A 27,947-nucleotide genomic window follows, 5' to 3' on the forward strand; every position below is an offset into this window, starting at 1 on the left:
ACTGGAAAGGGGAAATGTTGGAGAGCTTCACTTGTGATGACTCATGGTTAAGCTAAAACACGCATTTTTTAATAGCAAGAATAATTAGTCATCAGTGTAGGCTAGCTCAGGCTGTAGTAAATCTTTTGGCCCCCTGGGACTGGAAGAGATCTTTCTGCTCCTTTTCAGTTGCAAATTATTGAGTTCTGTAGGATCACAGTAAGGAATTTAGGACCTGCATTGTGTATTTCAGAGTCTATTGCACAAGACGATCTCAAACCAGTAAACCATAACTATCCACTCAATTAAGAGCAAGTCAGACAAATTATTCATATGCCAATGCTACGCATATTTTCTTTTGCATTTTTTTACATTTTTTATTGTTTCACATAGTGCTAGATATTTCCCTTCCTTATCAACACAAATTTCAGGCCAAAATGTGATGAGTTGTGTGTTTTCTTAATGAGAGAAGAGAGTGCTTTTCTCTACAGAGTATCTGTAGAGATCACCCTGTGTTTTGGAGGTTCCTTTGAGGAAAAGCCCCCTTCCCAACAAGGGGTTTGAGGGTTTGCTAACCACATTTTTTTAGCCAAATGAATGTTCTTATTGTGCAACAGGATGGCATGTACACTTGCACTTTTCTCCCTGTTTCCTCGTAATGTTTGAACCTACTTCCTACCTACTTTTGACCAATTTCTGACCTGTTACTGCAGAAGGGAAGCTGTCACTGTGATACCAGCCCCTTCTCGTGCTGCAGCTTCCTGGCATCTGGGCAGAGGAACAAGGCTCTGGTGTGGTTCACCACCAAGGGAACGAGCACTGAGTGTGCTCCCCATTCTGTAGACACCAACGAGTCCACATGAAGGTGTTAAGAGCAGCCCAGCCAGCTCTGCTGGAGACTGCACTTGGTGAGGTGATGCTCCCCACTGCTTTCCAGAAGGGAATCCTGGCCTCAGCCATGCTTTCTGGCCAGGGCAGCCAAGCTGGCAGGCAGGGATGAGCCAGGAACTGCCCTGTGTACAGCAGCAGCTCCAGCTCTGTGCCAGCTACAGACCGAGTGTTTCTCCTTCTTCCTGTGGTTAGCACAGCACCAAGCTCACCTCAGCCTGACCACAGCCTGTGCAGCGTTCCCTTCTCCAGAGCAAAGCCTTAATGTGCTGCTTCTGGTGGCACTTCCTTGCTCCACTTTAGGACAAAACGACTCTCAAGCAGCAGATTTTTAAAAGGGGGTTTTATTGCCAAATCTCAAAGCTCTTTACAAGAAGAAGACAAAGTGCTGCCTTTCCACGGGCTGCAGCAGCTGCTTTTCAGATCGTCATCCACACTTGCTCACTTGCAAACTCACTTCCTTCCTGTCACAGACATGTAAACTGGTGGCACAGCCCAAAACACAGACTCACACTCCAGAACTCCAAGCCCAGAGGGTTTTCAGGCACAAAACTCCCAAGCCTTAGTGCAGCCAGGAATTAGATGCAAGTTTAAATGCATATTGAAAAGATTAAAAAAAAAAAGTGCATGGTGGCAGGATGTACGCTGAAGATGGGAGTTGCCATAGGAGGCTGGATGTTTTACGATGAAACTGCTAAACCTATTAGAAAAAATAGTTAAAACCAACAATCTCTAACATAGCATTTGCAGCAGTAAAGTTACTGGGTGATACAGGAATTCCACTTAAGTTATACCTATGTACAAGCCAATACAAATGACAAATCTTGTAAGATCTGTTAGTACAGCATATACAGTAATTGTATTACTGTAGGTTGTAAAATTATTTAATTTGCCCACTTCCTAACAGGTAGAGGGTATTTATCTTATTTATTTATGTTAGGATTCCTACTGATGGCTATTCAGTAAAATGTCAGATGTTTATTCATTAGAATATTGAGTATAATATAAAAATATACGGTAAAATATAAGCACATACTGTAGGTTTGGCTGTAACACCAGCATCACCAGATGAGTATCCACAGAACACACTGCCACAAGAAAACACTGGGGAGAGCAAAAGCATTTGTATATAAATTAGAGGACTAAGCTACCCCATAAGCTGTTGTCATTCTCCTGGATTTCAGTGCCAGGCTTTGATTTGCCTGTCCTGAAGTTTAGGATTGGCTTCAGTTTTGGGATATGAACCTGTACCCAGAGTTTGCCCAGGTTTGTGTATACTCCTGTTAGTGTGAACTGGGTTTTCCCCCATCTATCGTTATAGAATTGCACCTTGCAAAAGCCTGCCTGCTCTCTGGAGCTGATGTCCCTCGACTTCCAGTGCACACCAGGTTCTGACAGCTCACATTCATACCACACAGTGTTCGGTAAACAAAAGTGCACATGCAGAAAAATACATTTAGATAGCAGAGATAGGCACTGAATATTGTCTGTGTTCTTAGCCCTTGTCCTAAATGTGTCTGGAAAGGTGAATATGACCCATAGTTTACATTGAACCCACAGCAGCAAATTGCACAGGTCCAGTTTGCTTCAGGCTGTGTGCCTTGGGCTTAGGACGTTGGAAACTCCTTGTCTCAAAGCAAAGCTTTTCAGCACCTGAGTGTTTGACCATGTAGAACTTCGCATGTGACAGAACGACAAGTGAACTCTCATACAACATCTATGGCTTTCTTGAGAGGGGGACTCATTACCAAAACCAAGTCTACTTTAATCAGAAGAGGCAGAAGCATCAGTTATTACCTGTCTTGCTGGTTCCAGGTGGTAGAAACCAGGGTACTTGGAAGCCCAAAGCCAATCTTTCTGTGCTCAGACCTGAAGTACCTATGCCTAGCCTAAGAGGAGGCTCAGATGAAACTTCACTGCTGCTGTGGGTGGTGTTTGCAGCCCCCTGCAGACTTGCAGGACTTGGGAAATTAGGAGAAAAAGAAATGGATGAGCTAAGAACAAAGTGCTGGCAAATGAGAGAAAAGAGTTTAGGTAGCGTGTCACTTCTTAAAACCGGACTGGAGAGATTGCCGTTTTCCATGTTTCTAGAGCTTGGCTGAAGCAAAGGAGCCTCTGGGATGTCACACAACCTCCACAAAGCAACTATAGAGAATAGAAGAGCTCGGGTGTGGAGCTATACAGCCATTGGGACCAGCCCCAAAGTTTTGTGTGCAAAATGCCTTTCCCTCCATGTGTGTCAATTAGAGAGATCTGGGCCAGGCTTTCAGGCTGGCCACGACACAGCAGGTAGAGACGTGTTGAGTGGGAAGGGGGATCTCATCCAGACCCACTGCCTGATGTGCATGCTCCTGTCAGTTACATCCCAAGACAACACTAAGGGAACACACATCCCCAAAACTTCATTGTGACAGCTCTCCTAGGAAGCTCCTGGACACAAGTTCTCCAAATGCTTGGCTATTTGTTCCTAACAACGCTGAGCGGATTCAGAGTTGTCAGATGAGTATGATCCTCAATAATCAATGTGTTGTTCTGGTAGAAGACACTTTCACGGGCCAACTGTAATCTCAATTTCCCTATTAATGAAAGAGGAACAATCAATACTTGCCTGGCAATGATGCTTTGAGACTTGTGTCCACTCACACAGTGCTTAGCACACCTAAAGTGCTGCAGAGCCAGCCTCAAATTGCCTTCATACAGCTGCTCCACATCAGGGACACTACTTGGAGTCAGGAATTGGCCAGTTTGGTTTGCCTCTGTGTGAGGTCACTTTTAAACTCTGGATGTGGTTTTATGAGTATCTTTGGAGAAGATTAAATTGTTTATCTTTACATTCCTAGATGTCACTGGGCCAGGTGGTCTGGGAAACTGTGCCAGCAAGTGAACAAACACTGACTACATTTATCCTTAAATGCTTTAACTGGGAAAACCAGATAGGTGCCAGTGTAATCTGGTATTTGCTTGTCTGTAAATACAGAGAGACATAGGGGCTTTTGCTAGAATAGCCATTCTGCTCCTTTCAAAAAATCTGGCTTGGTCTGATTCCCAGTAATTTTTAAGGCCTAATCCATTGAAAGGACTTTGGACAGAATCACATTTTTGAAACTGTTCACTGTCCTGTAACCTTCTATTCTGCTAAGAGGATTAGAAACAAGACTGGTATGTACAACATGAAGAAAGAAAGATGCTATAACTGAAAGCTCAATTCTGTCCCACAAACATGATGTGTGCACAGCAAAACTCCATCTTTAAATACTGGCCTAGCAATGGTACAAATCATAAATGCAAATGTTTAGCTTTGACTTTGGGAAAGAAGTCTCTGCAGAGTGTGTCAGGGAGCACTTCTCCTATAAAGAGTCACTAGATCCTTTTGCTTTTCTTTCTGTTTCTGTGTTCCTTCTTTTTTCAGTTCTCCAAGACCTTTAATTTCTTGCAAAACTTGTGAAGCTTGCCGAAGCTGTTCTACTGCCTCATTGAGCAATGTCTCTGCCTTCACTGGGGGTCCATTCCCCTCCTGAGCCTGTTCCAACCCTTCACGTAAAACCTTCTGCAGAAGCTTTTCTGCTTTTTCCCTTTCATTAGCGACCTTCTCTTCCATTTTAGCTAAGCATTGATGGGAATCCTTTGGGAAACCTTGACCTGCAAGTGCTCTCTGTTTGTTTTTGGAATCGGAGAGCAAGTCTCCCACAGAAGAACAGCGAAGTTTGATACCTGAAGTGTTTTCTGTAGAATCTTTCTTCTCAACAGTTGCTTTTACACTCTCATGGTCTGTTTCTGTAGCTAAGGAAGTCTCTGTCTCTTCTGCTGAAGTTTGCTGTTCCTTCTCGGCTGCGATCCTCCCATTTCCTTCTTCTGTTTCAGCTGTCGGGGATGTGAACTCTGCTACCTCACTGGCTGTGATCCCATTCACTGGGGGCTTGGAGCTGCCAGACTCCTGCTCCTGGTCACCACAGCTGGAGTTCACTGGGGCAGGCATTTTCTCTGGCAAAACCTTAGGAGGAACAGGAGGCTTTGAAACATCTGCAGCAGCAATCTCAGCCAGGTTGTCTTTGCCATCATGTCCTGATGATTCCAAGTCTTCTGTCTTTATAGGTTCAATGGTTGGTTGATCCCAAGCTACTTTCAGCTTGTCTGGCACACTCTTAGGAAGTGGAATTGGAGCTTTTGATATAACTCTGTTGCTGACCTCATTGAGGTTCTCCTTGTTCTCCTCACTTGGTGCTTGGGATTCCTCCACATTCTCCTCTGGACTTAGAGAGTCTCCTTCCTTGGCATTTACACTGTCCTTTGACGTGATGCTTTCCTTAAGCTTCTTATCTGGAGGCAGTGGAGGAGACAGAGGTTTTTTATGTTCCTGGTCAGGAACATCGTTCTCTGCCTCCTGGTTTTCTTTTGTGCCAGTGGGTTTTGTAGGTGGCATAGGGGGCTTTGGAGTTTCTTTCTGAGGTGGTTCATTGTCATTTTCACTGATAGTGGAATCAATGGTTGGTGGTCCATTGTCTACTATATCCAGATCTAGTCGCAGGATACCATCTGATGTACGCTTGGCAGCCTGAAAAACAAGAGAGGAAGTTTTCAATATCTATCATTGATCCTGTGTTTCATCCTTTAACTTCAAGTTAAAGTGCAAAACTCTCACAACCAACATAGAAAGTGAGGGGTTGCTGCTTCAAGCTGAGAGAGCAGGGGCTGTTCAGCCAGGAGAAGAGAAGGCTTCAGGGAGACCTTAAAGCCCCATCCAGTGCTTAAAGGGGGCTTCCAAGAGAGCTGGAGAGGGATTTTTCACAAGGCCATGGAGTGACAGGACAAGGGAGAATGGCCTTAGGTTGAAAGAGGACAGGTTTAGGTTAGATATTCAGAAGAAATTCTTCACTATAAGGGTGGTGAGGCCCTGGCACAGGTAACCCAGAGAGACTGTGGACTCCCCATCCCTGGAGTGTTCAAGGCCAGGCTGGAAGGGGCTGAGTAACCTGGTCTGGTGAAAGGTTCTTTGCCCTCACAGATTATTTTTAAGGTCCCTTCCAACCCAGAGCAGCACTTGATTCTAAGAAAAGCACAGAACCTATTTTACTACTTCCTTTGGAAAGAACATCTTAAAGCCTGTTCCACAATAACCTAATTTCTTGGTTTTCCTGTGGGTGCTAGTGTTAAGCTCTGCCTTTTTATTCTTTGTCCTGTGGTAGTGGGATCCCTCTACTCTCTTCCTTTACAATGTGCAACCCCAAAGGCTCACTTTTCTGCTTTTGAGCTTGTTGATCTTTAGATCGTTGGCCAGGGATTGTAATCCTGTTGCCTTCTCCTTGCTTCCTCTAACCTGATGTCATCCCGGCCTGACCAGGGCCAAGCTTCAGCTGGTTAAACCTCCTTCACACCACAGGCTGTGTGCAAATCTCACTGATAGGGAGGTTTTCCTAAAAGGGGTGGACTTAACAAAGACATTGCAGTGTGTAAGCTCAGTGCCCCACAGGGAGAACTGCGCTGACAGTTCCTGTGTGAGAGAACCCAAAACCACACGAAGGCATAGCTGCAGCCAGGCACAGGCTCCTGTAGTGCAGAGAATTTAGTTAAAGCCTCTCTTTGCCTTTCCAGCCCATCAGAGAGACGGAGGCAAGCTCCATCCTGGCAGCTTGGCCCTAACCCATCCTCACATGGCCTGCTTTTAACTGAAAATCTATGTTCATGCCATTTCCTTCATGAATCTGCAGCCAGCAGCCATGATACACATCTTTCTGCAGGCTCTATCCCCTCATTCCTGCTGCTAGATTTGTAAGGCAGTTTCCCTTGATTTTGACTGAGAGTGAGAAGTCTCAGAGGTATTAACCTTGGAGGTATCTTGTGAAAATAGTGATCTGAGCAGGGAAGAGAGATGTTTTTAGTGCCTAGGGAAAGGCTCCCCACCTTACTGAACCCGTATTAGGCAACAGAATCCGCACTTCATTGTTGCTGTGACTTTTGTCATGTTTTCTTCTGCGGTTCTCTGGAGGATGGGAATCTATGATTCATTCTCATGCATTTCTCTGGGAGAGACGCTCTCCCTCCATTTCTATGCAAAGCAGAAAGTCTCAAGGTATCTCATTTTCTGCACAAGGGTCATCTGAGTATTGTGCAGGCACATAAGTCAGAGTCTTGGAAGTCTGAAGAAAGAAGGTTTGATTTAAAAACCTTCCTTGCTTGGGATTAATGCTCTGCTAAAATATCAATCTATCTGTAGAAACTTCTTCATAAATCACAGGAATCAAACATTAGTGAGAACCTCTCCCCTGGAAATGAAATGCAGATTTGTGGGGGTTTTTTTTTGGGTTTTTTTTTTCAGTGACAGACCCAGAAAATCAGTTAAAATAGACAGGTTAGTCTATAAAACTGCCTAGCAGAATAATGTATTCTGTTTCACACTTAGGGAAGGGCTTGTGAGCTTGAAAGCTCATCTGCTTTCTCCAGTTAGCTTAATAAAAATACAGCTTCTCCCTGTGGACCATGCAGTTCTTCTACCTTTAGACCACTGTGGCTACAAAATTATCACATCTTTGAAAATAAATATAGGAGCTTTGGTCTCTTCTTCTGATGAAAATAAAACTCTAATGGCTCTGAGATCCCAGATGTTGAAGCAGCTTATGAGTTATGAAAAGCTAAATATATGGTAATGTTCTGCAGCAGATAAAGATCTATGGGAACCTGGAGCTTCATTAGAGAGGTGCTGGCACAGTCTTTCCTGCAGGAAGTTGTTTCCCTTGTCAGCTTTCTCTGGGCTGTCCTGGGGTTTGGTACCTGAATGGAAGGAGTAGCTCTCAGTGATCCCAGCTGGTGGGGTGGCTCACTCCAACAGGGTGCACTTACCTCCTTCAGGTGACTCCTCGTGGGTGGCCGACGTCCGTGGGACACCTTCACCCTGTCCCGAGTCACATGGTCCAAGGAAAGGCTCTCATCTACTTTCACCTTTAACACAGGGAAGAGGAGGGAAACAAAAAAGGAAGATGGTCATTAGTTTCTCAAGATATGTCAATAAAGTTGTCACTGTCACACAGGAAATGTTGAAGCATTTGGAGAATATTTCACCTCTAATCTTTACCTCAGAGCTCAGTTGCAGCCTGCCTGCAAAGCCCTGCCATGTATGTGATGGATATTTAAGGTCTCAGAGGTTTGCAATGGCTAAACTTCTCTCCACCTAAGAGGCAGGGAAAAAAAGACACAAGGAGCTTTGTCCTCACTGCACCCTGTGCTTGTACCAGCTCCTGCATGTGGCAGAACACAGCACCAGAACTGCTGTTTTCATCTTAGAGGTGAAAGCTCATTAATAACTGTGACCTGACTGTGAACTGTATCAGCAGCACTTTGTTACAGCCCTTCCCTTCCTCAGCTCTAATGACCGCAGGATGCTGAGGAGAAGGTGTGAGCAGTGACCTGGATTAATTGCAGCTCCAGCTGAATTAACAAATTTATTCCCTGGGATCAGACAAGAAATCCACTGCCTCACACTCCTAAGGAGGGAGGTCCCAGTGCCCTGACAGGCATTTCTCTGTGCTGGCTGTATGACCATCCACCCACACATGATGGTCAAGGGCTGGAGTCTGCTCCCCATGGAGGGGCAGCACCAGTGACCAAGGACACTGAAACATCTGTGTGCCCTTGGTACCACAAGTTTGTACAATAGGAAAACTGGCGAGGTTGAAATAGGGATTTAAAGATAAAAATGGCCGGTATGGCAGAGTGGTTTTTACAGCTCCTTCAGGGGAGAACAGATAATCCAAGCCAGCTGAGGGCTTGACCTATTGGTCTGTGCCTGGCCTGTGTGGAAACACTTTAAATCTAAGGTTTGATCCTTACTGGAATGAATGAGAATTAGAGGCTGGCTCCTTCTTGTAAGGAGGATAACCCCACATCACAGGACAGGGAGGTGATCTGAGATCCCACCTTGCTGTGCTGCTGAAGGGTGTGCAGAGTTCTCTGCGCACTGTACCCAAATGCTTTTGGCCTCTGCTGAATAAGAAAAAGAAGCAAAGTCCAGCCTCTCAGAGTTTACACTGTATCTGCACCAGTTAGCCCTTTTCTCAAAACTTTTACTCGTTGCTTTGGTTTCCTTTGCTAAACAGAACTTGCTGATTGCTTTGTCCCTCCTTACCTTGCTCGTTTTTTCTTGTGTCATTCCCATGGTCGTGGTTTTGTTCATTTCCTTTCAGTTACTGAAGGAACTGCAGAAGAGATGCTGGCTCCTTTGGTTTAGCTCAGGGTTGATTTACAAACTAAGAGGGAGCAGGGCAAGGTTAAACAGGCTCTAGGTTGTGCAATTTTCATCCTTCACTCTGTGCAGCAGGATGGGAGGAGAATTTGAAAGTGCAGGTGTGCTGGGGCCAGCTGAGAGGCAGGCAGGTCTGGCCAGGGCCACGGAGTAACTTTCCACCAGACTTCTCTCCAGACTGCAGGTGGAATAGCTGGTGGACTGAGTCACTTCAGACTTTCCCAGTCCTGAAGACTGGGCTATATCCTAACCAAGTACCTCCACTTCCCTGCTGCTTGGTGCTGAGGATCATGGCAGCGTGGGGAAGATGAGTCCCTCCATCCTAGCTCTACACAACTCAGCGTTGCAGCTGCTTCTCAGCACCAGTCACTTCCACTGGGAAAGGGGAACTCCCAGAAATCCTCTGATCCCAAGCTCTGAAGGGAGGGAACCTGCCCTACCTTGCACACCATCTTTCTCTTTCCTTGCACAATGGCTGGCATGCAGGAGGGATGGGGAGAACAAGAGTTCAGGCAAGTTCTGCTTTTAGCTACAGGAGCTATGGATGAGAACAGACACAGAAACACAGGAGTTTGAAAACTGTTTCTCTTACCTCATCAAATACTTTATTTTTGCCTCTATTGATCCCTTCATTAAGAGCTTTTATCCACGATTCCTTTTCTTCCAAAGTTGGAGCTTGAAATTTGATATCATGAACCTGCAAGAGCAGAGAGAGAATTTTTGCCTGAGCATTCCTTGTCAGGACCAGAGGTATCCCTGAATCACTTCAGTTTCTATACAACATCCACTTCTAGCCTGTGTTTAAACTACAGATTCCTTTGTGCTTTGGCATAGCTCCCATGAACAGGATTTTGTTATGCTGGATAGCTTTTTGTTGTAGTTTTATTTTGGTAACTACTAAAGTAGCAAAATAGTAAGTTTATTCTTTCTGAAAAACACTTGGAATAGCTCTTGGAGCATCAGTGAATTGTATAGCAAATGGTCACACTGCATAGAGTCAGAATGAAAGTCCAAGTCACACTGGCTGCTTCAGATGGAGTAAAATACCTTCTCTCCCACTTCCCCCAGAATACAAGGAACAGGAAGGCTGCCTGCAGCAGGCTCTGCCTGCTTCCCTGTTCCTGTGGCTCTGCAGAACAGAACTGATACAGGAATGTGGGGCACTGACACTGGCTGCTCTAACCCTGACCCAGCTGGGAACAGAGATGATGAGCCATAAGACCAATGTAAGCTCAAAAATTCACTGTATCTTTATGTTTGCAAATTAAGTCCAGGAGAGAATGCTGCAGACAGACTCTCTCAGGCCTGAAGAGCTGCCCCAAGAAGAAGAGAAGAGCTGGCCATACAAGAGGGAACTGGCAAGAAGTATGGGTCACAAATGAGGAGGGAGGATGGGTGATTGCACAGCCTGTCCTCCAGCCAGCCAGCTCTTCTCTTCCTCCAGGACAGCCCCATGGTGTTGCTCAGTGTTTCCAATCTCTTGTCCACAGCAAGGGTGTTATTTAATTCACTGCTGTTTTCTCTGAGCACCTCACCAGTATTATGTAGCTTTGCCCAAGAGCACACTTCAGGTGAGAGAAATATCATCTTCACTTTACAGCTAGCTCCATGGCAGACCAGCTGGGGTCCAAACAGCTCCATGTGGTGCCCTAATCCACACTGCACAGGAATGCTCCTGTGCTAAAGGACATCAGCAACATTACAAAATGAAGCACTTAAAAGTTAGACACTCCCAGTGTTTCTGGGCTGTAGGGATGTCATCCTGCTGTGTGTGTTCCTCCTAGCACTGTTCCTAACAACAGGGTGGCACTTCTTACTGAGTTATTCCATCATATGTTTTATCCTCCTGGTCAATATGTCTTATTGATTTCATTCTGCTCTAGCCCTGCCCTGAAAACATAATTACTGATTCCCCTGACAGTCTTTTTTCTTTCCTGCTTATCACTACAATATCTGGGGGGCTTCACAAATTCCTTTTCAGAGCAACTGATATTATCCACCTCTTACAGGTGGAGAAGTGAGCTACAGAGAGGCTTGTTCAAAACACAGCCTCTGGGGGTTTTGCCTGGAACAGTTTTTTGGGGGCATTTAATATCCTATAGGTACTCTCCACTTTCCCATTGCCTTCAAGAGCAGTTGTAGCCTCAGCCTTTTTGTAAATGAGTCCCTACATTCCAAAATCACAGCACTGTCTATATAAAACAGGGAGTATATTAAATGAGGGGGACAAAGCTAATGGTGACTGACAGTCGAGTGCTCTTAGCAGCTCCCTGTTCATGGCACAACAAAGCAGCAACTGTTCTGGGTCTCAGCAACTTCTGAAGGGACCATCAGAAATTCTGCAGAACTAAAGCCTGATCTCCTTACACCCAATCTTGCTGTTAGAAACCAACTGTTCTTCCTTTCTGTATTTATTTCTCGTGTCAATGCCATGGATTTACGTCACAGCTGCCAAGTGCCAGACACTCACAACCAGTATGGCAAGCAGGGAGTTAAGGAGTAATTTGGGGAAGATTCTTTATTCGATTAGTTTGCATGTAAGGTGACAGGACCACTGCCTTCCTGAGAGCTCAGAGGGGAGGTTAGGGCCTGACCCACAGCCCTCTGGAAAAAGAGCCCTTTGTCTGGGATGCAGAAGGGCCACTCTAACCAGGGAATGTAAGGGAAGGCAAGGCTCCAAAGCAGAGCGACGGCCAGATTTTGTTTTAGTCCGAGCTGGCCTGGTTTTGCGTGTGCTTAAAAACTTTTTTTGTTTGGAAACGATTTTGCCCCAAAGCTTTGTGATTATAAAAGCTTATGAGAAAGCTCTACTTGTGAGCAGCTGAGCTGCTGCACTGCCTGGCAAAGACCTGGCAGCCTGCACCAAGGTTTAGAAATCTCCGTACATGTTGTTCAGGGGAAGGATTCCTGCCTCACTTCAAGCTTCCTCCTCCAATGCCACTTTCTGTGCCTCATTCCAAATAAAGTCTCCCAGACTGTGACTAAGCACTGGTGTCAGCAACTCTGTGGCAGAGCAGAGCGAACCTCAGGGGGATGGTTACTCGTTAATGAGAAGCTGAGATGTCCCTCTGGCATGCAACCCTTTGCCATCAAATACAGATCCAGTGGATGCTGAGAGAAAGGGACTCATGGTGGCAGCAGAAGGGAGCTGGGTGAGGAAGGATGAGCAGCACAGCGGGACCCATGGGACAGTGTGGGCAGTGCCAGCCTCGTGTTGCTGCAGCCCTGCTCCCTGCTTGCACAGCTCCCTGGGGCTGTGACACAGAGGGGCAGGTTCCTCCCAGTGCCCAGGTATCTTAGAAATTTTTTCTCTCTGTTTATAACACCCACAGGCACCAAGGCAGAGTCAGGCTGCTGAGGCTCCAAGGCTCGTGTGCAGGCTGCTGCCAGCCACAGCTTCTTTGCTGTCTTGCAGTCCCTGGTCTGTCTGCATCCATCTGTGGCTCCTGTGCTCGGCCAAAGCACTGGGGAGAGGAAGCTCACTCAAACTGGGATAGGAACTCTGTAAAGCAGGAAGCAGCAGAGGAGAGGCAGGAAGAAGCTGGTCTCAGTCCTGCCTGTCACTGGGACTCTGCACAGTACTCTGAGACTCCCAGGCTCTCAACAAACAAGGAACAAGTGAGTTTCTCTTGTCTGTATCTTTACTCATTTGGATATTTATAGATACCAGATGCATCTATAGATGGGTAGTTCCTACAAAACATTTAGCAGGGTCTGCTCTCCAGCAGGAGTTTCAGGCAGAGAGTGAGTGACACCAAAGTGAGAGGGCAGCGGGCAGGGTAACACATTTGCACTCCTTCTTGCTAAGCCAGCTGAGACTGAGTCATGCCATAAACAACAGGCTGGTGTGCCAGGAAAAGCTGTCATGGCCAAACCTAGTGACCATTGTAAGCCATGAATGCAGGCTACGCAATTTACTGACAGTTACTCAGAGCACAGCACAGGCGGTCAGCTCCTGCTGAATCACTGCTGAGATGTCAGGCAACGAGAGCTCCCACACGGATCACTGTCCGTGACAGCAGCGGGCACTGGCTCCCTCATTGCTCCTTGTCCTCCCTGAGACATCAGTCTTCTCCAGCACTGACAGTCTGATGGCAATGCTGAGCCTGCTTTCCAGGAAAGAGAAATCTTCCTGGGGTCAGCCTGCTGTCCCTGTGCTAAGTGATTTAACAGAAAAGTTCTGTGGAGAGCTGTGTAGCTGCAGTTTAAGACTGTTACCAACAGATCTTTGCCAAGCAGTTCTGCAGATCTGCTGCAGAGGTAGTGACGCAAACCTATCTTTATCTGTTTCTATCTGTTTCAGTGCAAAGCCTGGTGGGGCTGGGCTAAACTGGACTGTGAATTGCCTGTGAACTGCTGGGGATGTGTTCCCTTCTGCTGACTTTTGGTACAGGGTGGTCACCTCCAGCAGAAGCTGGAGCAGAGCTGAGTCAGTAACATCTTCAACTACCATGAGTGCAGCAGAGTCTATCCGCCAGATGGGAGGTCATTTCCTGCCTTGACTTCCCATGACTTTGTCAGGTTATATCATGAAGGGGAAAGGAGAAGAGAAGGAACTCCCTGCTTATGACAGGGAGGTTGTAACTAAGTGATCTTCAAGGTCTCTTTCAACTCAACCCATTCCGTGTTTCTATGAGATGATTGTCAGAGGATTCTGGTGGTTTTCTGTAGCTAAACCGGGAGCTACATCATCCCTGAGAACAATTCAGCGTCTCTGCCAGACTGGCAGACCCCAGGAGCAGACTCCCCCAGGCCTCACTGCATTCTGCTGCAGCTTCCAGGCTGGGGCCCTGGTGAACGCAGTTCCAGGTACCTCAGAAATTGATGGAGGGAAAAATAAGCAATGGAAGTTCCCATCCCTGACCACAGGTGCGAGGATCTGTGGGGAGCTGCAGGACTTCCTGGTAGACTCCTTACTTACTACCACCCTTTTCTCAATATTCATACTTTACTGAAGCTTTTCAGATCCACTGAACACCAGACTTGTGCCAATCTCGGTAATTTTCAGAGTTTACACCAAGCATCATTTACACTGCTTTTTTGCATTGTGAGTAGTACATTTTAAAGTCTCCGGGCCAAGGCTGCTGCCCTTTCTTAGAAGTCCAGCTCTCTGTATCCAAAAGTTTTCATTTAATTGCTGTGGATGGAATGAAGCATTTGAGATTTCTAAGCAGAACGGGGCTTTTGCACACTGCCAGCTTCCTTCACTGAAGAATTGAAGCTCTGCTTTCTTTCAGTTCCATACCAGTGCAGGCGTGTGACATGCTCGTATTGTCACAGCTTAACAAAAATGGCATCCTTGTGAACAGGCCAAGCAGAATCTGGGGTACATTCATCAACAACCAGTATTTAGCAGGACAACTTATTTATTCAGGTGCAACTTCAGCTGCAGAATAGTTTTAACTGACTGATTAATCTCTGCTCAAAAATATCCCATCCAAGATTTAAATTGGCATTCCCCTACAACTAAACTGGACTCCCTATATTCAAGATTTGTGCACTGAAACAGAAATGGCCTTTCCTAGCTTGTTCCTAAGTCCCTCAAACTCATTCCCCAGAATTATGCTCAGGAGAGAAAGTGAAAAAAAAAACCAAACCCTAGCAAGATGTGGCAGGGCTTGGCAAGCTGGCTCACAAGGCGATTTTTAACTGGGGATGGCAGCAAGCCTCTCAAATGGAAAATGTTTAACTGATATACATCGCCACAGCTGCAATTTCAAAACAGAAGAAGGACAGTTGTGTATGTTGGCCTCCTAATTGAAGCCTGTGCTAACATCTGCCAAAGTATGTTGTGTGTCAACACCCTCACCAGATTCCCAGCCAAAAGAAGGGCGGGAGGGGAGCTACAAACAGGGAACTTTTCATTTATAAAAGCCCTTCCTTTCATCAAAAGAGCCTTATAAAAAGTAGCCTCTATCTAGGTCTCCACTGAATCAGTGGCATGAAAAACAGGGTTAGCTGTAAACTTGCCAGCATGCCAAAAAGATGAAGTTACCCTTTTGGGCACAGTTTGGGCATATTTTTCTCATAGCAAGAAATGAAAGGTTTAGGAACAGGTCTCACACCCTGTATTGATTCATGGAGCAGTGCAGAGACATATGCAGCTATTACACAATTCTCTCTCAGTAACATACTTGCAGAGAATGCCTTTTTCTTCTGTGCTGCCCATCTCTGAGCACACAGGGTATTATTGGCCTCCCTGGGAATAGGTGTACACTTAGAATCACAGAATCCTAGAATCATGTGGGTTGCAAGAGACATCAAAAAACATCCAGCCCTCCTGCCATGGGCAGGGACACCTTCCACTATCCTGGGTTGCTCCAAGCCCTGTCCAGCCTGGCCTTGGACACTTCCAGGGATGGGGTAGCCACAGCTTCTCTGGGCACCCTGTGCCAGGGCCTCACCATCCTTGCAAGGAAGATTTCCTTTCCTAATGTGTTCTGGGCTCCAATGGTCTGCTGGAGGTCACTAGCCCAGAGTTTTGGGGCAGGAAAATCCTTATTCTGTTGTTTTGAATGAAGTTTAGCACCATGGTGCTCTGAACTCTACTGGGGTCTTATTATATGACTAAACACTAAGTGACTGGAGTGAAACAAGGACTAAACAATCTCCATCTATTTAAACAAAATGGAGATGGGGGAATGCAGCACGTTGGTATTTTTGCCTGTTCATGTTCTTATGGAAATTAATATGGTTTGTCCCTCACAACTTCTCAGATTTGCATGGGGAGATTTAGTAAAAACTCTGAGGCCAAAAAAATCATATTGAAATTAAAAGGCAAAGTATGATACCCCAAAGCAACAATGAAGTTTTCTAGCCCATTAAGATGCTGAAATGGACAGCATGCAAGTAGGAGCTAAGGAGAAAGTCCAAAGATGTGTAGTGATGATGAATATAAACAGGAAGTAAAGCGGGATGCCCTTGCATACACCAAGTGCTCAGATGGATGTAGTCTCTTTGCAATGCCAGCCTGGTTTTTAGCTTCTGGATCTAACCAGAGGCTATGCAGGAAGCTACAGATGTAAGGTTTCATGAATTCTGCAAAATAAATCTTTTCTCTTAGGAACTGTTTGGCTGCAAGTATCTTTGCACTGGAGGTTCTCAGATCAATGGTTCGAACTCTAGGAACTGTCTGAGTACATGGATTGGAATTATTGATTTCCCTGGAACCTGGGCAAAGCTGCAGTATCTAGAGGTGCTCAGAGGACATGGAGGAACCACAGGGAATGATCATTCTCCACTTCTTTTCTTTCTCCAAGAAAGAAAATGCTAAGGGAGGAAAAAAAAATCAAGAGGAGAAAGTCGAGCCTCTGGAAGACCCATTCCCCACAACAAGAAAGAAATCTACATGACAGTGGCTTTCCTTCTTACACACTGTAGACCTGCACAGTTACAGGTCAATTCTCCCAGCTGCCGAGGAGCTCAGCCTCAGAGCTTTTCATCTGCTCTGGGCACAGCTGGCTGGAACTTGCTTTGGAGTTAGCAGACTCGAGGGTGATGAGAAAGGCAATCCTACCTTCTTACCCGGGGAGCGGATTAAAATGAAACGATTTTTCCTTTTTAGTAGTGCACGCAGCTCCTGGCACTTGTCATAACTCTCCAGTTCTACCGTTTCTATGCACTTCTGTTCATCCTGCAGAGAGGGAATGAAACATTATTATGAATAGGAGGCACTGAAATCAATCATAAACCATCAAATTCTGCATTTTTTCCCTTTGCAACTGTCTAAAAGCTCTTCTGCCTTAAAAATAACCTGCATGCAGACAGAAAGCCCCATAAATCAGGCTGGCATCTCATTAAGAAAACACTCTGGTCTTTAAGCTACGGGCCTAGTGGTCCACAGTGGCTGAGCAAATAACAGGTTGGGGACAGTAACACCAGCTTCTGCCATTGCTGTTGGCCTCATGCAGGGATCTGCAGCCAGAAGTGACACTACCTCCATCCCACAATGAAAGGAGGAGATGTGATTCTGCTTTTTCACAGGGAAGATGACACAAGCATCATGATGGTCCAAGCAGCCCACTCAGGAAGCCTGAGCCAGAGCAGGGATAAGAGGAGAGCTCTGCTGCCACTCTGAGCTGGGGCAGACTGGTCCTGACATCACAGAGGTCAGCAGGAGCCATGTGTGATGGACACAGTCCTCTTACAGCCACGCTCTGAGCTGTCAAAACGCTTAGGATTGGAAATACAGCCCTGTACAGCCAGCAAAACTGTCTGGGCCAGCATCTCAGTGGGGAATATTTATCTCTGGAGTATCTCCACTGATGACTGCCGGCCGCGATCTTGGCTCATTTCTCCCAGTAACATAACTAGAATTCCACACGTGGTGCGTGGCTCAGTTCAGCTGCAGAGCACCATCCCTAATAGGAATCGCAGCGTAACGCTGGGCAGATAATATTCTTCATGTCTCAGTAGGCCAGCAGAGACCAAAGCTCCCTTTTGCTAAGCACAAATGAGCAGTGAGAATCTCAGAGCGGTTCTTGCCAGTGAAGTGCTACAGTCAGCATGGCTCGTGAACCTCTCCAGTACCATCCTGAATTAAAATCGCCGGCCATAACCACCCCCAGCTCAGGCTCTGCTCCCAAGGCAGCTCCTTGTGCCCATATGAGTTTGTATTTAGCAATTCCTGTAGCGGAGAAGGGGGTGTGGGATGAGGAAACATGTCGTAGCCAGGAAGCTGCTGTGTGGCTGGAGGCAGGGAATGGAGAGTTCAGAGGGAAGTGGGCTGCGGGGAATTTCCTCCCTTTACCACTTGACATTTAAGTCGCTGTGCAGAACTCAGCCTGCGTTTCAGTTTTTTTAACCCTTCTATCTGGGGATGGGGGCCCAGCAGAGCTGATGCCAGTACACAGAGCAAGTTCTGAGCCACCAAGGGACGTCTGGATCTAATTTAGGTTTATTATTTTAATGACATTACTGTTTATTTCATTTAACACTGAGTAGGTGAATGTGAACTGGGAAAACGCATACTAGGAGGAGGAGATTAATCCTGCCCAAACCTAAAACCCAGCTGATAAAATCCTGCTGACGCTACCGGGCCCTTTGAAGGTTCCTGCTGCAATCCTGGTATCGCAATGTCACTGCAAAAGGACAGGGATGGAAATAATAACCCCTCCGCAGCCAACAAATGACAGAGAAGGGTGAGGTCAGGAATACATGCCTCGGGGATGGGTGATCTCATCCTGGCCTTCGGAGGATGACCGCCCACGTTACAGCCCTGCCACACGGCCGGTGCAGCTCCCAGCTCCTTCCCTGGGCTCAGGATGCAGAGAGCTCAGCAGCGCCCTGAGCAGAGATCAGCCCCAAGCCTCCTGCCCACCCTCCCTGCTCTCAAGAGCAGCTCTGTCTCCAGCAGAGCCCCTGTCACCCTCCTTGTCCATGCCATCTGTCCTGCCTCTTGGACAGGAACTCTTCCTCTGATCCCGCGCAAGCCGCGCTCCACTTCCTAAAGGCTGTGGAACACCAAGCTGGGGAACAAGGGGACTTGGCAGGGTGGAGAGATGTGGTTTTGCTGTGAGATTCCCTCTTGCCTTCCAGCTGCCTGTCTGTTCTCCCTGGGGAGGTTTTGGGGACTGTGACCTAGCCAGGGAACAAGGGAAGAGAGGATGGGGACCTGCAGGATGTTGTTTCTCAGAGATACCTTCACTGTTCAAGCTATGGGTCCTTCATCTCAGGGACCCGAACTTCTCAAATGAGTTATCCTCTTCAGGGAACGCAGGGAAGAAAGCAGCCAGAGAATTATAAAAAAATCGATGCATGAGGCAAAGGAAAAGCATCTGAGTTCAGGGAGCACCAGAATGGGGCTTTTGTCTATGTTTTACCCTTGGCAAGCAGCCATCCCCTCTCTGTGAGCCTACCTGGGTCACAAAGAGATCCTTTATGTCTGTCCTGCACAACTAAGATAAAGAACGAAAGACCCAGCCCTGACACAGGTCCCCAGGTCCCTTCAGCCTCCTGGGACCTGGAGGACACTCAGCAGCATGCAGAGACAAGGTCACTTCCAGAGTCCTGCCCTGACACATGTTCTGGACAAGCTCAGTCCTGGTACAGAACCCTTACATTCACAATCTAATGCAGAAAACTATTCCATTAACCCTTCATGGAGCAGATCCTCTGACAAACATATCTGTGTCTGTTGGCTTGGCCCTTAGGAAGAAAGTTACTGAACACCTGGACATATTAATGCATGTGCTTAACCAAAGAATGACACTTTTCAAACAACTTCCTTAATGAAAAGTTTATTAAAAGGTGGGGGGAAAAAGACTCCCTGAAATTTTTATTTATATAAAGGTGTAATTCCCAGCAAAAACCTTTTCACTGACACATATTCAGGGGCTGAGACACTCCATTCCGTGTAAAATGCCTAGATCTGAAATAATAATTTATTTCTTCATTTGAGGCTCTCAAAGTGTTTTAACAAATCAGTTTTGGGTATGCCTTGCTATCACTTTACCGGGGCAAAATGCAGATGTTAAGTGTCCAACTGTTGAATGCCAAGTGGATCCTCTGGTCTCCAGAATCTAGTAGGATTTTTCCCTATCAAATAATACACTTACAAAGAAACCCTAAAAAACCAAGAAAACAGCTCTAAGCACTAGCTGCACTGTTTAGAGGTTAAAAAAATATCCAGACTCAAGACTGCTGCTTTCTAATCCATGAAGTGATGATATTGATCTGCCTAGTCACCCTACATAGGATTGCCTGGTCTTCAGATGCTCCCTGTAGGGTTTTTTTTTATTCTCTAGAAAATAACCTGCTTGGTTCTGTGCAGACCTGCACAGCAGTGTATTGGGAACTGAGCACCCTGTATTTGCATCAGTGCCTCCTTTCCTGACATTAGGATATGTAACAAACAAACACCTTGCTTAATTGCATCTTCATTTAGGTGAGGGCACAGATGCAGGGTGCTGTAGATGGAGGCACAGCAGAGAACAAGAAATCCATCTCCCTTCATTCCCCATCCGCTGAAAGAAACCTGAGGCCGTGTGGGGTGAGTTTCACTCCGTCTGCTCCAGGTAACACAATCGGCATTTGCCATTTGCCTTCAGGAGCTGGCTCTGCTTTAAACCAAACCCAAAGCCTGACCAGCAGATGCAGCTTGGGGAAAATGTTCCCAGGGCAGATGAGGAGCACATTACTGGAGATTGCTACTGATGATGATATACGGTTTTTGTGTGCTGCTCAGACTGTACTTTCCAGTAACACTGTACAATGTTCTTGTCTTTATCTCGTGTTGGCCATCCCCTCTGCTCTTGTTTTGCACCTAAACCTCAGCTACAAGTGCAGCCAGGCTCACGTAACTGCATCAACAAGGTGGCCCGCATAGGAAACAACTGCTAAAGACAACATTAGCACCTCTTTGTGAAGGACATGGGAGGAACTGAGAATAGCACACTGAGTCCAAGGCACTGCTCAGTTCCTGGAAATCTGATGGGCTCGGACCAGCTGAAATGCTCAGCCTCCAAACCTGCCTGCCCACATGGAATCTGACTCCTCGTTTAACCCATCTAATTCTAATTTAGGATACATATGGAGAGATGCCTTTTATTCCCGTTGCCTGAGGTTTTATCTCCTTTCTTTTTCAGCAAGCACTGAACAATCCCATTTGTAAATGTTTCAGCCTGAGGATGATCTAGAATGCTGTGTCCTTCTCCAGGGTCACACAGAGCAGATATCTGGAGAAGGTCCAGGGCGAAAAACGGCACCTTGAACTCCAGAAATGCAAACCACCATAGCACACTGCACCACAGACTCTGCTTAGACACCAACGCTTCCCATCTCAAAAACTTAGTTCCCCATTTGTAAGATAGCGACAGCCACACTGCCCTGACTCACATTAAAGGAAGATAAATACAGTAATAAACATGAACTGCCTCAATTCTGTTGCAACAAGACCCCTCCTGAGTGCAGAAAATTGCCATTTCCTTTGGTTTCCCTGTAGTAAGTCTACACAATCACATGTTATCCTATTGTGCTACCAGATAATTTTGCAGCAATTTCCTCTCCTAAGACATTTGACTTCACTGTAAGCCAGTTTAATAGCCTATAGATATTAACATGATCCCTTATTTACAATAATGGGACCTTGCAGCTACTGTAGCTTACAGATGCAATTTATTACAGGATGTTACCACAATCTGCAGGCTACCAGAAAACATTATGCCTGGTTGTTACAAATGCCATTTTCCTTGTTGAGATAATAAAATAATCCCTTAAATGATTGGGATTTTTCCTTCTTCTGAATGTCTGTGAAAATTAATCTTACTTTAAAAGCCTCCTTTTCCCTTGTGGTAATGAGAGCCTCCATGTATCTTGTTTTTAAAGGCATGCCCTTTAAAAAAAACCTACATCATTTTACAGATTTTGAATCTTCGAGTTCCCGAAGCTTCAGCTGGAGTCAACAGGTGCCCAGGGCACTGGAAAATGATCTACAGAGAGTCAACAGTTTGCAGGACCAGGCTGCATCCCTCTGGGTAAGAGAACTCCCCCTTGCTTTTCCTGCCTATTGAAATGCTCATCACCTGACATTGACTTCTCCTGTCATTATTCTTGCCATCTTCATGACACTTCACAGCTAAGAACAAATGACACCAGAAAGCTTTGGGATTTGGGAAGAGCGGGATTGTTAAGCATAAGGGAAGAGGTAGTACCCTTTAACCTAAAATGTTTATAAAAAATCTTCTTTATTAGGCAAGAGTATGTTTTTAAAAAAGAGAACTGAACTCACTGTCAGTCCTGTTGTTCCTGAAACCACAGCAGCAATGCAGCTGCTGAAACATTTCCCTATTCCTCTTCCCTTGACACACTGCACATGAAGCTTTACATGATTTTGCTTTTATATCGTCCTGATGCCCACACATGACCCAGATCCTCTTGGGCCAGACACCTCACAGGCACGTGGTCCTTGTGCAGACCACAGTCCCCCACCCTGCTGCACACACAAGCCACCACAGGGCTCAAACCTACCCAGCCCTCATCTCTTGGTTGTAGCTTGTGCTCTGCACTGTAATTTCTAACTTTTGGGGCAAACTCTGCTCTTGCAGAAGCTGCTTCCAGCCCAGGAACGAGGGCTTGACTCAGGATAAAGCCACCTTTGCATTCTGGCAGGACCAGCCCTGCACTTTTCATTCTGCTCGCCTGAAAATGCAGGACAGATTTGGCTTGGCTCTTATTCCTCATTTGTCTGGAAACAGCTCTAAGTGCGGCCATGAACTCAAGGCATGCAGTTTATCTAGGGAAGTCCAGGACAAGGCTCCCAGGGGTCCTTCACTCAGAACTGGCTCAAGTTAAGGGGAAAGATGAGCCAAATCCAGACTGTCCGTGCTTAAGGAGGACAGCAAGCACTCACAATCTCACTCTGCATCCTTCAGTGGCTGAAAGAAACCCTGAAGAGTCTGGCTGGCAACCATTTGAGCTGCTTGAGGGGTGCCAAACAGCTGCAGGGTTGCCTGCCATCCCATCAAGTGGCAGGTGGAAGTCAGCCTGCTACAATCACTTTTATCCCTCAAAAGCCAAAACCTCACTGCACACATCCTGCTTCCGCCCAAAGCTTTACTCCGTTCACCTTCTCACAGGATGTCCTGCCCCCCACTTTTTTATTTTGGCAACGGCTCTGTCAAAATATTCAGTGGCTAAAATATTTATAATATATAATATATTTAAAACGCAGCTGCTGTCTCTTTTATAGAGTTTACCCTTCCTGGAGAGATCTGGAGAAGCCCTTTCAAAAGGAATGGGCTGGAGGGAAGAATAAAAAACACAGGGACATGCATGTGTCCCCTGGGGCCTGCTCCTGCCCCTCATTCAAGGCCATTAGCTGTGACCATACCTCATCCTCGTAGACCACGAGCTGTGTTTTCCGTAGCTGGATGTAACGATCCTTCCACAGTCCCAGGAGCCCCCCGCTGCTTTTTTTAATCCAGCCATATTTCTCTGCAGTTGGAGCACACTTTGGTTTCTCTGAGCCCTCTTCCTTTGTATCCTGCAAGGACAGAAGGCACAAGGAGTTTCCATCATTAGAAAGCCACCACAGAGAAGATTTTAGCACCCACCAAATGTGGTCCCTCCCCACCACATCACAATGGGAGACTGGCATCTTCCAGAGGAAATCTCAACCAGCTCCCACAGGACTGGGAAGTGTGCACAGACCCCAGCCATCCCTGGAGACACTGCTGGAATGGCAACAAGTCCACTTTGCTCCTCTGCTCCTCCAGAGACTCTGCTTCCCTCTCTGGGGAGGTACTCCTTGCTCACTCGTGCACCAAGTGCACCTTGAAAAAGAGCAGCCTCCTCTCCTCTTTGCTCCTCCAGCTTTCTGATGAATCCCAGCATGATGGATTCTTCTGGCATCAGGAGCAACACTCATATTTTAGTCCAAGGCCACTTCTGCAAGCTTCTCTTCTAGGCATGTATGCTTGGTCACCATTCCCAAACCAACTTCTGTAGGAAAAACCATGGCATGAGGGACAGGACTAAAATGTTCCCAGCAGGTTAAAGATGAAAGCTTTCCTCCTCTCCAGTGCACTGGAAGAGCCTCTGCAAAGGCTGGATCCCTGTACCCCTCCCTTGGAGGACCTGCTGCTCCCCACACCCACGGACCCCTCAATAAGCCTCTTTCCCTGGAGCAAGGCATGGGGATTCCCTTGCTGAGCCAAATCCCCTTACACAATCACCTCAACAACCTTGTGATTTGTCAGGAGAGGCCATGCCCAAATCCTTCACCCTTCTCCCAGGGATCCCACTGTCCCTCAGACTCAGTTTTCTCCATGCCTCCATGTAATAGCAATCCAGCTGCAGAGAGCAGGCACACAAAAAGAGCATGTGTGACAAGAGAGCCCCAAACATCCCAAAATGGCCCTCATTGCACAAACTGGACTGGCTGGAGCTCAGATATCTTGTTTCATAACATGAGAAAATCCCAAGTGCATGGAACAGAGTCAGAGCTGGACACTCCCATAGCCAGGACAGAGCAAGTGTGTATGGACGAGCTTCAAAAATTTGGAGGAGAGCCTTGCTAACGAATGTTTTCATGCACCAAACCCCCACTGAACACTCCCTTAGACAGCAGCTTTCATCAGGATAAGCTCTTATTCCAAACTGGGAGCGCGCACCCATAAAAAGAACAAAAGCAGCTTAAACACCCCGTGCACCCACATTTATTCTAACCTCCACTAAGATCTGGAAGGGGCTGGGCTTTGCTGGTAGGTTCCGGTGCAGACTGGGAACAAGAAAATCAAATAAACTGTGTTTCACCTAAAAAAAAATGGCTGAAACCTGTAACAACACTGGTGCCTTTTGCAGAAGTTATTTCAGTTGTACTGAGCTGCATCTGAAATGGCCACAATACAGGATGACTGAGCATCAAAAAGTTTTCCGGGAAGTGGAGGGACTGCGTAGGGTGGGTTTTTTTTAAACTTGACTTTTTAGGTTGCCAGGAAGTTGTATTCAGTTGAGATCTGCAACTTCAGCAAACATCAATTCCTGCACAAATACAGACCTGCTGGTTTCCTGATCAAGAATCCTTTTGATGTCATTTTTAGATAATTGGGTATGGACTTTAACCTCCCTCATAGCACTTGTGCATGGATGTAGCTGTTTGAAGAGTTTATTCAAGTGAGTCCAGACAAACAACTGCTAAAATGTTTTTACTCTTTAAGGCCTTTTTTTGCTTGGCAGGTGAATTTTTGCTGGGTTTTTTTTTTTCCCACCTGGCAGAAAGGCTGAAGTCACATGGTAAATATGTCTCTCCATACTCTGCTCTGCAGAGCGAAAACTATTCTGGTTTTAAAATAACAGTACTCCCTGTGAAGACACAGCACCTAACATCTGCTGAAAAACAACCAGCCCCAGCAGAGCTAGGGCTCATGTTGGCACCTCTGCACAAGGCACAGCGAGGACAGACCTGGTTTGGGGTGTGGCTCTTCAGCCTTTCAGGGACTGCACCTCCCCTCCTTGGCATTGAAGGGTTGCCTTGGAGCTCCCCAGATCACTCAGGAGCCCTGTTTGGAACCCCTGCCTGAAAGGAGAGATGCATGGGGGAACCCTCCATACCAGGCACAACTTCCTGCTGTGCCATCACCTGGGAGCATCCACACAGCAGATCCATGACTCCAAGCCTCACCTGAGCAGCCCAGGAGAGAGAAGAGGAGGGAAGGGGCAGTGAGATGGAGAGTGCTGGGCTCAGCAGGTGACAACAGCCACAAGGGGAGGGCTCTACTCCTTGCACTGCACAGGAATCACCTGAGGCTCAGCTGCCTTCTCCAGTCCCTGCTACAAGGCAGATGTGAGGGGGGAGATCCAGCACTCAGAGGGATGCTGAGCTGCTGGGCTCTCTCAGCAGCTTCCCCCTCACATGTATGCAGCACATCCCATGAGGGTGGACAGGTGCTGTAATCCCTCTCCTACAGCTTAAGGACATAAAAACCAGATGATTTAAAAGTGGGATATTTGTTCCTGCAAAAGCAAGAAGAGTCTCAGAGATGGTGCCTGACATTTTTGCGGATTATTTTTACGCCAGCCCTGCCCCAAACTGGCAAGGGGAGGTTGGCCAGGGAAGGGCACTGGCAGCAGGGATTGTGTCCATGCTGTGCTCCCTGCCTGCAATTCCACAATGAAAATGGGAGCATGACAAAGACATGAGCTGCTGTTGTTAACTCGGCAAATATGAGCATTCTACAAGAAATATTAAGATATCCTTCCTGGGATGTTCTTGAGCTGGATTCACTCCTGTGGTAATTCCACGAGAAGAAGCCCCCTGACATCAGCCAAGTGAGCCAGTGTAAAAGAAGGAAGAACCAAGTTATCCCAATGCTGGCTCATGCCAAAGGCATCGCTCCCAAAAACAATCCATAGGAGCCATTTTTGCATTTTGTATCATGGTGGCATTAGAAGTGAAACACGAGTTCTGCTCCTTTAGCCTGGTTTAGCCTTACATTTTGCAGCTCAGCAGAGAACCCAAATCAGACAGGATGGCTTTTTGTTTAACAACTAGGCAGCTTTCTCCCCTCCCCTGCCCTGTATTTTAGGGGCCCACAAAGCCACACAGTTCTCATGTCTTCCAACAAAGCAAACCCCCAAGAGCTGAATCACAGTGGTGCTTTTAAAGTTACACAGGGCACAGAAGTGCCTTAGCCAGTTACATCAACTTCATTTCAATCAAGCATCTCACTTATCACACACTCCTTTCTACCAAAGTGCTGATGAACAACTCCCAGGAGACAACCTGCATCCCCACACGTCCACACTTTTTCTCCCTTCCCATGTTATCTCCCAAACCTTGCTGTTAGCACTTCCACTTCTCCCCAGCCTGCTGGAGCACAACAGTTTGTTTCACTGGAAACAAACTGCTCAGATGCACATGGAACTTGGGGGACTGCCTCTGACACCCCTTCTACAAGCAGTCCTTGGAGGATTCATGTATCACTAAAGAAGAGAAGCCCGTGGGACAATCAGTCAATGCTGGGGTAGGTGTGAAGCCCCTTTGGCCGGCGGCTGCCAGCTGGAAGCAGTTTCTGTACTGTGGATTAATTTCATGGATGCCAGCGGATAATAACAACTCTCAGTCACTACCAACTTGGGCTGCTTTGCTGTCTCCCTGCTGTTTTAAAAGAGCTTTCATTCTTGCCACAGAATGTTGGGAGCTGAAATAAGGGGGTGTGAGGGGGGAGAGACAAGCCACAGCTACAGGGATCGCATGTACCAGACAGAGCCTGAAGTCCTCCGGCAGTCCGTCCTACCGGGAGCTTTCTTTGTGCATGAGCAGCAAAACCTCATCCAAGGAAAGGAAGCAGGAATAATTGCGTGGCCAGACAAGGGGAGAAAGCGACCTGTTTAAATCGCTAACAAATTTGTGGCATCTTAATCGGTCCTCACAGGGATGGATTTTTGGGGTGTCTGATCTCACGGAAATGAAAACCGTCTGCAGAAGAAGCACCACTGCCCTTCTCTGAGTTAAGCCCGTCCCAAACAGAAAGGAGGAGCAGAACAGAAGTGGGGAACGCTGGAGGTGCGTAGACATGTCCAAGCTGGCGATCTGACCCAGGCTCGGCTGCCGCAGGGCAGGACAACACCCCAGCGGGAGTCACTCGGGGTGGCCCGAGCACGCGTGGAACCAGCCCGGCTCTGCCAGCGCCGGCCGAGCCCGGCAGCCCCTCCCGGCCGGGTCCAACATCCCGAGAGCTGCGGGAATGCGCTGCCGAGGCTCTGCCCGAGCCGCTCCGGGGGCTGCTGGCGATGGGGAAACCCCCGCCCCGCGGTCTCCTTCGCTGTCCCCCGGGCGCAGCGGAGCCGGGATGTCCCAGCGCCGGCGAAGAACCGAAAACACCCCGAAGTGGCCGCTGCGGTCCCCCTGCCCCGGCGGGCTCTTCTCCCGCCCGGCCCGGGGGTCCCCCCTCCCTGTCCCGGGGTCACCCTCGCTCCCCGTCCCGCTCCCGGCCGGACTCACTTGTTCCATGGCTCCCAGCCGCCCGCTCAGGGGCTCGGCCGCCGCCCCGCTGCCCCGCTGGGCTCCGGGCGGACGGTCATGCCGGGCGGGCCGGGGGTGCCGGCCCGGACCCCGCCGCTCTCTTTCCGCAACAACTTCTCGGGGAGCCGGAGCCGCGGCAGCAGCAGCACCGCCGGGTTTCCGGCGGCTCAGGCGCTGCCAGCGAGGAGGCGGGGATGCCCCCGCCGCCGGCCCCGGCCCCGCCGCCGCCTGGCCCGGCCCCCCCGCCTGGCCCGGCCCCGGCCCCCCCCGCCGCCGACGTGAGGCTGGGAGCCCCCGGGACGGGCTGGGACTGGGCCCGGGGGAGGGGGACGAACGGGGTCCCTGCGGTCAGACGGCGGCCATGGGGTGGGACGTGGACCCTGG

At 47.6% G+C, this 27,947-nt stretch overlaps 1 protein-coding gene across 1 annotated transcript; it reads right to left on the reverse strand.

Moving 5' to 3' along the window:
• Positions 1-1,193: 1,193 nt before the first annotated feature.
• PLEKHO2 (pleckstrin homology domain containing O2) lies at positions 1,194-27,801 on the reverse strand. The gene is made up of 6 exons (XM_063412386.1): positions 27,543-27,801; positions 22,929-23,081; positions 16,617-16,733; positions 9,693-9,797; positions 7,702-7,800; positions 1,194-5,419 (listed from the first exon to the last, which is right to left on the reverse strand). The coding sequence occupies exons 1-6, from the start codon at positions 27,549-27,551 to the stop codon at positions 4,199-4,201; spliced, it is 1,704 nt and encodes a 567-aa protein (XP_063268456.1). The 5' UTR covers positions 27,552-27,801; the 3' UTR covers positions 1,194-4,198.
• Between the last annotated feature and the right edge of the window lie 146 nt (positions 27,802-27,947).

The sequence above is a fragment of the Prinia subflava genome, chromosome 15 (assembly GCF_021018805.1).
Source record: "Prinia subflava isolate CZ2003 ecotype Zambia chromosome 15, Cam_Psub_1.2, whole genome shotgun sequence".
NCBI lineage: Eukaryota > Metazoa > Chordata > Aves > Passeriformes > Cisticolidae > Prinia > Prinia subflava.

Excerpts from the sequence above, each read along its gene's own strand:
- PLEKHO2 (XM_063412386.1), bottom strand. Across the intron at positions 9,798-16,616 it reads TCCGCTCCCCGGGTAAGAAG|GTTCATGATATCAAATTTCA; the intron begins GTAGGATTGCCT and ends CTGCTCTTGCAG. Across the intron at positions 7,801-9,692 it reads AAAATAAAGTATTTGATGAG|GTGAAAGTAGATGAGAGCCT; the intron begins GTAAGAGAAACA and ends CCTGTGTTAAAG.